This window comes from Acanthisitta chloris, unplaced genomic scaffold, assembly GCF_000695815.1.
Source record: "Acanthisitta chloris isolate BGI_N310 unplaced genomic scaffold, ASM69581v1 scaffold12642, whole genome shotgun sequence".
NCBI lineage: Eukaryota > Metazoa > Chordata > Aves > Passeriformes > Acanthisittidae > Acanthisitta > Acanthisitta chloris.
Window position 1 is genome coordinate 26,654 of NW_008662240.1, and position 12,309 is coordinate 38,962.

The following is a 12,309-nucleotide window of genomic DNA, read 5'->3' on the forward strand; positions in this document are numbered from 1 at the left end:
TTGGTTCTGTTAGTGGACTTGGCCTTCAAAGCTTACTTTGTGCTGTATGTTGCCTCCCCTTAGGATTCTGAGTTTAAAGCTCCTGTATTTTACAGGAGAAACTCTTCATATAATTTGTATCTCTTAAGCTATGTTTTACAGTGCAGGGAGCTGTAATGATGACCTTCAGTGTGGATTCACACAGTTTGCAGTGGGCCGAGTGTGTAAGGAGAATTTGAGGTTTTGAAAGAAAATCAGGATGCTGTTGCTATATGCTACTTGAATTGCTGCTGCCGCAGCTGTGAATTTCCACTGCAGCACATTTGCTGCTATTACCAGTGTTCTTAGAATCTTTTCTATTATTTTGCAGTTTACAAAAATGACTAAGACAACTGGTTTGTCAGAAGATATAGTGTGGAACTGCAAGATACTGCTGAAGGAGAGGGATGTGGTTCTAAAGCTCATGAATAAATGTGAAGACATTTCAAATAAACTGACAAAACAAGTAACCAAGATTACTGAAGATGGAGGATGTGGATGGAATATAGAGCAACCCTCCATTCTGAATCGCAGGTATCTTTCCCTTCTTTGTACTTACAAGGGTGTTGGACAATAAGGTATTCTTGAAAACTGGGATTTTCAAAACTGAAGTCTCTGAAAATAGAGGTGCAGATGTTTGACACTTAGCAGCTCTCAGTGAGCCTAGATAGTGATGTTCAGTACTTGAGGGACTCCAACAAATGTTTTTAAGTGTATCAGGAAAGCTGATGAGGAGGATAAGAACATTGAAAAAAGTTATCATGTGTAAAGTTGTGTTTCATGGAGAAACAAACAAAAAGGTGGTAACAAGCTTGATTTCTTAACAGTTTGAAACTGAAGCCGTATCAGAAGATTGGTTTGAACTGGTTAGCACTGCTGCATAAACATGGATTGAATGGCATATTGGCTGATGAAATGGTAAGTGGGAAACTGGTTATTTAGGAATAATTGAAATTTTTGCAAAAATGACTGTTAAATTCTTTCCTTTCCTAGAAACCTCAAGCAGATTGTAATTTGTTTTAGCTAATATAACTTAAATTGCAAACAATTTTTCCAAAAGCTTAGAAGCTGCTGAGCTCTTACTTTCCATTTGAAAGTTAAAGGTGACAATTTTCCCAAAAGCTTAGAAGCTGCTGAGGTCTTACTTTCCATTTGAAAGTTAAAGGTAGCCTAAGATTCTTGGATACTGACAATTACAAGTCCCATGGTGTCTTCTCAGATTATCCTCAAACCATTGATAGCTCATAATGTCTTCATAATGTAGCTCATTGATACCCCATAAATAAAATTGATTCTACTTGTCCAGCATGTAGTGAGTGTAGTGAGCCCATCTTCTACCTTTCTCCATCAGTTTCAAAACAGGGAGTTAACAATACAGGGAAAACTAAGTGGTTAGAAGCCTTTTCTACTTCTCCAGAAGCAGCATTTCCACCATCTCTTGTCATTATACTCCCAAAAAGCTTTGAACTAAGAGAAGACAGCTTATGGATTTGAGGTTTTGTTCGGTGCTGATGCTACCAGTAATTGTACAACAGAAAAAAACATAATGATGCAGCTGCTACGTGTGTTATCAGTTGCTTTTAATCCTGGCTGCTGTTCATCTTGTGATGAACCAAGGAATGAATGGATGACTCTGCTTCACTGTGACTTGGGCAGTGTTTTTCAACTTTTGTATGTTTTGAGCTTGTAAGAATGTGCATATTTTGTGGCAGATAGGATAAATTTTTTAATTAATTATGCAGAAAACAGGAAAGTGAATATTGGTGGAAATGTGGGCTTTTCTTAAAGAAAACTGATTTCCATGTTAAATTCCTCTTCAGAAGTAGCTGGAATATCCATTGTACAACTGACTCAAATGGAAATAAACATTTTGTTTCCAAGTAATCATTTTTCAGGGAGGTAAATTTCTGAAGAAGATCTGAGGGAGGAACTTGAACTAAAATGAAAAACTGCATAAATAGAAAAGATGAATTTTTGATGCTCAGACATTGAGCTGTAATAATAATGGAGTTTAAGATTCTACCTAAGAAGGAATTATCTTCTGTAAAACAGTGTGGCTAAACAAAACAAATTTTCTAATCACATTTGTAATCTTTACTGAACCTTCTCTACACTGTAATTGTGTTACTGAGTACAAAGCACTATTATGTTCTACAGATTGTAAATTTTGTTTAAATGGTTTTGTTTTCTCCTAGGGCTTAGGAAAAACAATTCAAGCTATTGCATTTCTAGCTTATCTCTACCAAGAGGGCAATAAAGGTCCCCACTTGATAGTTGTGCCAGCTTCAACAATAGGTAAGTTACAAGCCTCAAAAATATTTGTTTAAAAAAGAAGAAAACAATCATGGACAGTCTGTGAAGCAAAGATAGTTTAAAAAAAGCTTGATTTTCTTATGGTGGTATTGAACTCCTTAAGTAATTTGAATTGGAATGCAAACCATACTGAAGGCATGCTTGTTCTGAATTAATTAGACCTAGCATGGAGGTTTTTTGAATGATATGGATGCTTCACAGAAAAATAAAGCTTCTTGTCACAGTTTGAACTTGTGTAGCAAAGTAGTCTTTTTTCTTGCTGAATATTGGCTGAAATTCCTAGTCTTCAGGCTGTGCTTAGGATTAGGTTTCATGACATTTGAAATATTCAGTGTCTTCTTTGCTCTTTGCTGCACAGCATCTGCCAAAGCAGATCAAAATCTTAAAACGATGAGGCTGACTGTCTTTTAGTTGTGTGTTCTGATTGTTTAATGGCCTCAGTTGAAAGTAGGAAGAATATGGTGGAATAAAATATGTCAGCAAGCTAATGAGTTGGAGCATAAACTAGTTTTCAATTGAGTTAAATTTGACTTTGTTGAATGATTATGGAAAGGAGAAAGTAGCAAGTAAAAATTAGGAAATAAATGCTGCTTTTAATATAAAATACTTCTTTGGGCTTCAAAAATTTCTCTTAACACAGCAGAAGAGGTTACAGTTGTTCAACTTCAGTTCAAAATTTCCATTTAGTGTGCTTTCAAACTTCACTTGAACCTGTTTTGTGAAAATAACTAAAAAATGCACGTTACTTAAAACCTGGGGTACGTCTAAATATGCAATCAAAGATGCTTTTGTGAAGTCAAGTCTTAAGAGGCTGGTGAATTGTAGTAGCAGGTTGTTCCAAGCCATCCAGCACAGGGATGCCTGGGATGTGCAGTCTGTCAGCAGCTTTCCTGATGCTTTCCTGGAGGTGTCTCCTTAGCCCTGATCTGGGCCCAGGCCCAAGTGGCATTTGCCAGAGACCTCCTTCTGCTGTGGTTTGGGGTCAGTGGGTTGTGTTGGCTGTCAAACAGATTCCCCTTGGGCACAGTCACGTTGCCAGTGGCAGCTCTGCTGGCTGCACACCTGGAGCTGGGTCGGGTTGTTGGGCTCCCTTGCCTGCTCCCAGAGGCACTGTCTGTCCTGACACACTTGTGGAGGCAAGTACCAACAAATGAAGTGATTTGCTTTCTGAGGAATTAACTGTCTAGGGAAGAAATCAAGATGAGAAGTTAAGCACTGTATTATTTTTACATGGTGGTTACAGACCTTACAGGGTCTGTTGCTGTAGGAATTTAAAGTGCAAGATGTCTAAGCAAGATCTACTGAAAGCCCAGTTGTGGGTTGTTCAGTTTCCTAAGTATTACCAATTTTCCAGTATTTAGACAGAATGTTTCTTAACCTTCAGGAGAATTTAAGGGGATTTACTTTAAAATCAGATGTTTGGTTTAATGCTGAGGTGTGAAGTTATGTAAGGCATAATGAAGTATAAATAACTCGGTTTGTATTTTAATGATGTCTTACAGATAACTGGATAAGAGAAGTTCATCTATGGTGTCCTGAACTGAACGTCCTATTTTATTATGGTGAGAAATCCAATTCAGAAATTAATCCAGTAATAGTTGCTAACATGCTCAGACTAAGATGAATTGCTCATGGAAACTGTTTTGAGACAGTTGTTTAAATACACAGCTTATTGATGAATGATTTCTATGTACTCTCTTTAATTTTTATATGTATATAAATGTATGTAATTGCACTCATTTTATGTTTTGTTCTTTTGCAGGATCCCAAGAAGATAGGAAACATCTCAGGGTGGACATCAGTAATAAAGTTGTCGATTTCAATGTGATTGTAACTACGTAAGTATAGATATAAAATTACAAGTGAGCTCTAGTGAGGTCCTCCTGACCTCTAGTGGTACAGCAAAACAGATAGTTTTGGGAGTTGGGTTTCAAATACTCTGTCGTAGAGGCTTTAGCTATTATCTGTACATGCTGATAGATCTAAATTACACTATAATAGATTTGCATGGATATTTGGGAAGTGGTACCAAGAGCGTTGGCTCATCAAGTAAACTAATTTTTTGCCAGTAGCAAACTGTTATGGTTGGTTACTTCAAGGCAGTTTTACTGCCCCTCATGTATTCTTTCCATAACTCTTAACAATTTTAGAGAATTTAATTTGATTGTGATAATAATATGTTAATTTTTAAAGATGGATTAAATGCAAATAATATTTTTCTGTGACAGATACAACTCTGCAATTAGCAGCTCAGATGACCGAGGACTGTTTCGCAGGTTGAAGCTTAACTATGCAATTTTTGATGAAGGTCATATGCTGAAGAACATGAGCTCTGTACGCTACCAGCACCTTATGACAATTAATGTAAGAGGTTCAGTTATTGTTGGGTTAGAGGGGACAACTCCTATTTTTTGTTTTGTAGTTATCAGTGTGGGGGAAATGGAGTATTACGTGTTCATATATACACATAATGTTAGAGACACTACAGTATACAAGTGAATTTAAGTGTCAGGTCTAAGGATTAGATCCTGCATTGTGATCTCTTTCAGGGAGATAAGCTTCCAAAGAAATGTAATAAATTTCCTGTAGCATTATTACAGTTGTATTAGGGGTTGAGTTTCAGTGTTAAGCAATTTCCCAGTTTTATCCCATAGTAATAAAGACAGTAAAAATGCTAGTCTGATTACTTGTGTGGAAACCTTGCAGTATTTAAGGACCTGCTCTGATAGGACTGTGCAAGACAAGCTTGCTTTAAAATAATTAGTATTTAAGGACTTGCTCTGATAGGACGGTGCAAGACAAGCTTGCTTTAAAATAATTTTTTCTTATAACTTGCAACCTGAGTCAGAAGTGTGAGTACAGCTCTTTCTCTGATTATTTTGATCTAGCACTGTAGTGTTTGTACAATAATAATATACTTATGCTCACTTATTACAACTTACATTTCTAGATCATCTTTTCATTAATACCCGTTTTAAGAAGCTGGTCTTTAAGCAATGGCTCATACTAGCAGTGTGAAACTTGTGCTTAAGGTACTGTGTGACATTAGAGAGCTTGAAATGGGAGCAACAATTAGCACAGTTATTAAGAGGAAAAAAAGAAACCAACAAGAAAACCCCAAGAAAAGGCAAACAGAGCAATCAAGAAAAACCCTAATAGATCCAGGAAGGCTGTTTTGAATCACCTTAAATTGGTATGTTCAGAGTTCCCTACAGATCTGTAAACAGTTTTGTTGACTTAAGGAAACATTTCCATGAGATTCAAATATATAGTAAGTTTTAGTAGTTATAATTTAAACCGAACTCGTTTTCTCATTTCTCCATAGCTGTGTTGTTTCTGCCTGTTTGGCTAATGTTTGTCACTGTTCTTTTCACTTTGGACAAACAGGCAAAGAATCGTTTGCTGCTAACAGGGACTCCAGTTCAAAATAACCTGTTGGAATTGATGTCCCTCTTGAATTTTGTCATGCCACATATGTTCAGCAGCAGTACAAGTGAAATTCGAAGGATGTTCTCTTCAAAAACAGTAAGTATCATGTATTTGCTTCATGAAAATAACTTTTTTTTTCTAAAACACTGCTGTTGCTTCATAACTTCTGTTTTGTTGGTATCTTATGGAAACAGGTAATGTGAATATGAAAATCTAGAAAATGAAAGAATGGAATAAACTCTTTAATGTAAAAGTGTGTCATAACAGAGTATCTTGAAATACTAATGGTCATGTTAAATATGTCTGTTCTGGTTGGGTTTTCCATCAAGTTAGAACAATTAAGGTGGTGCCATGACAGCTGAAAACTTGGCACTCTAATTTAAATCTTGCAATATTTTCCTCAGAAGGATGCCGAAGAACAAAGCATATATGAAAAGGAGAGAATTGCACACGCAAAGCAGATAATAAAACCATTCATCTTGAGACGAGTCAAAGATGAGGTAACGTTTTATCTTTAAAATTATGGTTTCATATCATCAAAAAGTCTGATAATCTTTGAGAGCAGCAGCCTTATAGGTGAGATTTTGGTAGTGTTAGTTTTAGCTGTTTATCTAGGAAGAGCAAGAAACCTGAGCTATCTTTCAGGAGTTTGCATCTGAAAATGTGACCTGCTGCAGCTTTGTGTTTTGATGTTTAGCATTTGCTGAGTGTTTACTGTTGGAAGTTTTAGTTAGGAAAGATCACTGAACAGTGTTTCAGTGCAGTAAGTGATGAGAAGTGAGAAATCCTCATTAGCCACAAAAATATTTGTGACACTATAGAAATGGCATTTTAACTGAGGGGATTTAGGCAGTACATGTACATGCATTTGTGTATATGTATGACTAGAAATGTGTGTTCAACATTATTTTGCTATCATCAAAATGTTTCTTTAATTCAAAAATCTAAAACCTATTTAAATTCTCCTATTTAGAATTGTATTTATAAAAGAAAGGGAAAATTTAGTCTTGCAGGCTTCAGTGGTCAATGGCTTGAAGAGGTTAACCCTGATCAGCAGGGGAATAGATTCCAGGTATTGTGTGTATTATTATTTTATGCAGTTCTGGCATGTACAGACCACACTACTTGATGGAGGTTTGATGTATAATCCAAATCAAGATCTAAGTTGAATTGCTGACTGAGTTCATCAAGTTACAACCACTGAAAGGAGTTGGGATGGGGAGAATGAGTAAAGTAGCTTAAAGGCAGGTTTCTAATATAGTACAGAATTACTGACCATTCACAACAGTTTTTATCTGGGATGATTTTGTTTTGTCAGGTCCTTAAACAACTGCCTCCCAAAAAAGATCTCGTTGAGTTATGTGCCATGTCTGAGAAACAGGAACAACTGTACTATGATCTCTTAAACAAGCTCAAGAAAACATTTAATGGTAGTGGTATGTAAGGTTCTTGTTTCCTTTTCCTGTTTTTTTTTCATGCTGAGACATATGTTGGACATATGAAGCCTTTGCTTTGTAGAAATGTCCAGTGCTCATAGGCAAACTATATCCCTTCTATGAATTTTCCCAATTTCACAAATTCAGTTCTTACAAATAAAGTTCACTTTAGAGATAAAGATGTATCAGATAGGCATCTATGTACTACTACCAAATGTACCTTATTTCTTTGTTTACAGAGAAAACCTCAGATATGGGAAATGCAATGATGCAACTTCGAAAAATGGCAAATCATCCTCTCTTGCATCGTCACTATTACACCACTGACAAGCTCAGGACAATGTCCATGCTTATGCTCAAGGTGAGGTGATGAGATTCAAAAGGAATCTTTCATTTCTAGAAACTTTTAATGCTACTTAGAGTCGTTTTGTGGGGCTTTTTGTGATTGTCAGTCTTCTGGTCAGAAGTGTGTCTTTGCAAATTCGTTGTTGCTGCTTTTTATTTCTCTGCATCTTTCTAGTGCTCTAACCAAGCTCTGTATGTGTTTAACACTGGTTTTTGTATCAGATGTTAGAATGGAGAGAACACTTGTGGGACTACAGTCATCTCCTTTTTGTTAGCCCCCCACATTAACACCTCTTCCCTCCACCCCAAAATTTAAAACCAAAGTGCTTGTGGAAAAAGTCTTGGGTGGGTACTTGAGTTTAATAGTTTTCTGAGTAGCAAGACATCTAGGCCATACAGAACTGAAATAGGGAAGGTATGAGTATTGAACTGTTGAGGATTTTTTTTTTTTGGTGATTTGGCTGGGGTTAATGCCTGAGGAGTTTGGGGAAAATTGTTGCTTCTTTCTGAAGTATAAAAAAATAAATCTGCAGATGCTCAATAGAAAGTTGCAGCTGGCTTTGAATATTCTTCAGCTTTGTTTTAAAGTGAAGCCAGTCAAGGTGGGGGGAAGGCAAGAAGTGACCCATTGGTTTCTGAAGGATTTTTGTCCTTTTTTATTCCTACTCATACCATCGTACTCTCCAGATGTGGCTTTTCTTTTCCTCTTTCTTCCAGGCATGACATCCCTCTACCCACCCTTCATCTTGGGCTGGGCTTCCCATGTCTTCTACCATCTATCCAAGGATCGCACCTCCCTTTTAGGGAATGTGTCGTCAGGGGAAGAGGTCTGATACAGGGGTAAAGGTCATAGGGCTTGATGGGAACTAGGTAATTGCTATGGAGGTTCAGCATATACTTCTTAGTTTTTGGTAGTACAAGTGCTTGTAAAAGCTAAACTGAAGTAATGATCCTCTACTGTAGACCTGGGGTTGCAGAGTTCATCTTTTGTTGCTTGCATGAGCCATACTCTGGCATTTGTCCATGCCTAGGTGTACTACTTTGTTCTTTCAGACACTTTGAATGTTACTGTGTGGTTGTTTTGTGTTTTCTCCTCTGGTGAGATGTGTATTCCATAATTTCCCATCATTTTTGCTAACAGGAACCCACACATTGTGATGCTAACCCTGACCTTATCTTTGAAGATATGACAGTAATGACAGATTTTGAGCTGCATTTGCTTTGTAAGCAATATTCTCACATCAACGACTTCAAGTTAGACATGGATCGGATCTTGGATTCTGGAAAGTTTAGAGCACTGGAACGCATTCTCTCTGACCTTAAAGAAAAGGTATTACAGATGGCTGAAACTCCTCTTCTTGTCAGTCCAAAGAGTGGCTCTAAATAATTGGTTAAATTAACATCTGGTAGCTGTATGTGCATCCCAGTTGCTTTGCTGTGGAGTATTACTATGTGATTTAGTGCATGTGCAATATTGTGCAGCTTTTAATATTCAGTCCTGAGTATGTGAGTCACTTTAGAGACAGCTGAAATAAACTTTCCTATTTTTCCAAGTTTCAGAATATTCATCCCAAGTTAACTACTCTATCAGTCTATGGGGTCTTGCTTAATTTTCACACCTCGTTTGGCAATTAAATACAACTACTACATTAGAGTAATCATGTATGTGTTAAGCCAGTGTAAAGGTCAGAAGAGATCCCTGCTTGGAGTCCTGACCTGAGATTCTAACAGGCTTATTTTAAAGATATGTATGTGCTATAATGCTTCAGAGTACCCTGAATTTGCACAAGCATGTGCTGAGTATCTGATTATTTCAGACAAAAGAGTGCTACTCTTCTGTATTATATGGAATATCATTTCATTTTACATTTTTAATGAAAGTAGTTTGTTTATGGATGGAGCAGATCTGTCATTTATGCATTTGATCTGTGATTTGCTTGAGTCACCTAAGTACAAAGTAACTCAAATACTACTGCATGGACAAACAGTGGGTTGATGCAGCAGAAATACTGGATATGATATTTTCACTGAAAGTCAGTCCTGACTTGATGAATTTCAGCTTACTCTTTTAGTTTGGAAGATAGGGATTCAGTGAAAGCAAAACCATGTATTTACACCAATAAAGAATTTTTGTAGTTCATAGTTGACATGTTTTTAAGCTTTTGTTTTGCTTTGTCATTTCCAGGGTGACAGAGTTGTGTTGTTTAGCCAGTTTACTATGATGCTGGATATCTTGGAAGTTTTCCTGAAACACAGGCAACATAGATATATTAGATTGGATGGAAAAACACAGATTTCTGATCGGTATGTAACTCTTTTGCCAAAGATGAGAGAGAAAAAATGAATGTGTGCATGGAGAGGGGGAGGTGACTTAAGACCCTTATCTTTGTTTTCCAATATATAGAAGTCTGTGATCACTGGGCATTAAGTATAGAGGGGTTTGATGTTGGATTTCAGGTCACCATAGTGTAAGGGTGATCCTGAAAGATGAGGTTTTGGTTGTTGGGTTACAGTCTTAGCCATTGGAATAGAAAATGTGTATCTTCAGCATTTCATAGCGTGTTTGACGTGTGGGTCAGCATGCCATAACAAAAGCTCAGCTGTAGCTGTTCTGTGGAAGCATAGTATAGGCAGATAAACCCCTCTGGTTCTCTAAGACTCACCATTTAGTCTGTCCTTATGTCTAACAATGTGCCAGCACTTTTCTTGTATTTGAGCTGTGCTGGTTTTCTGTTTCAGGAATTTATGCAAAGAATAAAAATGTTTGGATGCTTTTTCCTTCATTTCCAAAACCTGTCATTCTGGTTGTGATGTTACTTCCTGCTTACAGCTGATACCTGTTACTGCTTCTGTATGTGCTGTTAGTACAGAAGACAGTCATGAGGTTAAATTCTTCCCCCATCTTCCCATTTGTTTCATGTACTTCAGTCTTCCCTTGTCTTCCAACCTGCTCTTTGTATTCTGTGATCATTCAAAATCTTTATCCAAGCCTGTTTTCCTTCTTTGCTATTGATCTGTAACTCAGTATGTTTCTCTGGCCCCTGCTGAGGACTGTTGGGACCCATTTTCCTTCTGCACAACATCTGTACTTTTCAGCTACTGTGCAGTGCCACTGTCAGAATTCAGCTCTGGAGCCAATGTGGTATTTTAACCAAGGTCTGATGCATGGTGTCTTGTGTTCTACAGGATACATCTAATAGATCAGTTCAATACAGATATGGGTATATTTGTATTCCTCCTGTCAACCAAAGCTGGTGGCTTGGGGATTAATCTGACCTCAGCAAATGTTGTTATTCTTCATGACATCGATTGCAACCCATACAACGATAAGCAAGCGGAAGACCGATGCCATAGAGTAGGTCAGACAAGGTAAGACATTTGAATTATAATGTCTGGGTTTTGTTGGGGGCAAGCTTTCAAAGGAGGTCCAAAGGACCATGATTAAAAATTGCATTTTTGAGCAGAGGCTTGTATAACCAGCTCTGGGCTGGGTGGGAAGCTAGGAATTCGAATTGTCTTAGCACTGTTGCTGTCAGAATAAACCTTATATACACTTTTCCTTTTGCTGGTTCTCTGCAACTCTCAAATTCCCTATGATTCTAAATTTCTAGTGCTAGAAACTATTTCAAGGCAGATCTGAAGTCTTTGCAACTGCTTGGCCAAGCTGTTTATGCACTTCAGGACACTTCTAAGCTTTTAAGTGCCACCCTCTCGTAAAGAGTGAAGCAATAGAATGCATTTAATATCTCATATGAGGGGCAATTTGACTTGTTTATTTTGACAGAGGCTTTTGTGACTGTCCAGACTTTGCAGTGGCTGTGAGTGCAGCAGCAAACACGTTTTCTGGCAATACAGAGCATAGTTGTTCCAGGAAGAAACAAGAAGCTCTTTGTATTGCCCTTTTTATTCATTTCCTCATTCCTACTTTAAACTACTGCCAGCTGAGTAAAGACATAGCATCCTTCCCTTTTGCACTAATCCAAAGAAACTGTAAAAATGGATTTCTCCTATTTTGTGGTTTTCAGGGAAGTAAAAGTCATAAAGCTAATTGGTAAAGGGACTATTGAAGAATCCATGCTCAAAATCAGCCAGCAGAAATTGAAATTAGAACAAGATATGACTGCAGCAGATTCAGGTGGGTGTTTTGCACATAATGATGGTCCACTGCAGTAAATTAAGGCTGCTGCAATATATTATTCGGAAAATAACAGACGATGCAGACAAGCCATTTGTTGGGAATTTTTTATGTTAAGCTAAAAAAAAAAGTATTTCTGCTGATTATTGTTTGATTTGACAGGATGTGCCCTCTGAGGCTGACCCAGAAATCAGTGACAAAGTCCTACAAGCAGAGGATTTTTTTACAGCTTTGGGGATGATGACTTTTGTCTGTTTTATGTGAAATATTTTAAGCTGTACTAATCCCTGTTTTTATTCCTCAGGAGAAGGAAGCATTCCAGCAGATATAGCCACACTACTGAAAGCTTCGTTGGGTCTCTAAAATGTAAATATGTGATGAAATTCAAGGAAGAAAGGTGATGTTGTACCCCAGGGACTCTTATGTTACTGATGACCAAGAGTTTAACAAACATTTATAACTTTTTGTAGTTTCTTTATGTATTCCTCATGGTATTAAAAATTTTTAACACCAATAGCATTCTTTCAATGCTTATAAACATAAATGGCCCAAATGTGCCAACATAAAATGCTGAATAAATATTATTTTACAGATCACTTTTCAAGACGGGGACCTAAGTAGTAATTGTTCTAA

At 37.2% G+C, this 12,309-nt stretch overlaps 1 protein-coding gene across 1 annotated transcript in view; it reads left to right on the forward strand.

The window, feature by feature from the left end:
• Positions 1-12,039, forward strand: part of SMARCAD1 (SWI/SNF-related, matrix-associated actin-dependent regulator of chromatin, subfamily a, containing DEAD/H box 1) — a 38,654-nt gene extending 26,615 nt beyond the window's left edge. Inside the window, 15 exon segments of the mRNA XM_009070529.1 lie at positions 350-552; positions 846-936; positions 2,214-2,313; positions 3,834-3,893; positions 4,094-4,169; positions 4,560-4,695; positions 5,719-5,856; positions 6,165-6,260; positions 7,079-7,196; positions 7,436-7,557; positions 8,683-8,871; positions 9,727-9,845; positions 10,728-10,910; positions 11,567-11,682; positions 11,984-12,039. Coding sequence (XP_009068777.1) covers positions 350-552; positions 846-936; positions 2,214-2,313; positions 3,834-3,893; positions 4,094-4,169; positions 4,560-4,695; positions 5,719-5,856; positions 6,165-6,260; positions 7,079-7,196; positions 7,436-7,557; positions 8,683-8,871; positions 9,727-9,845; positions 10,728-10,910; positions 11,567-11,682; positions 11,984-12,039 — 1,803 coding nt within the window.
• Positions 12,040-12,309: the final 270 nt, after the last annotated feature.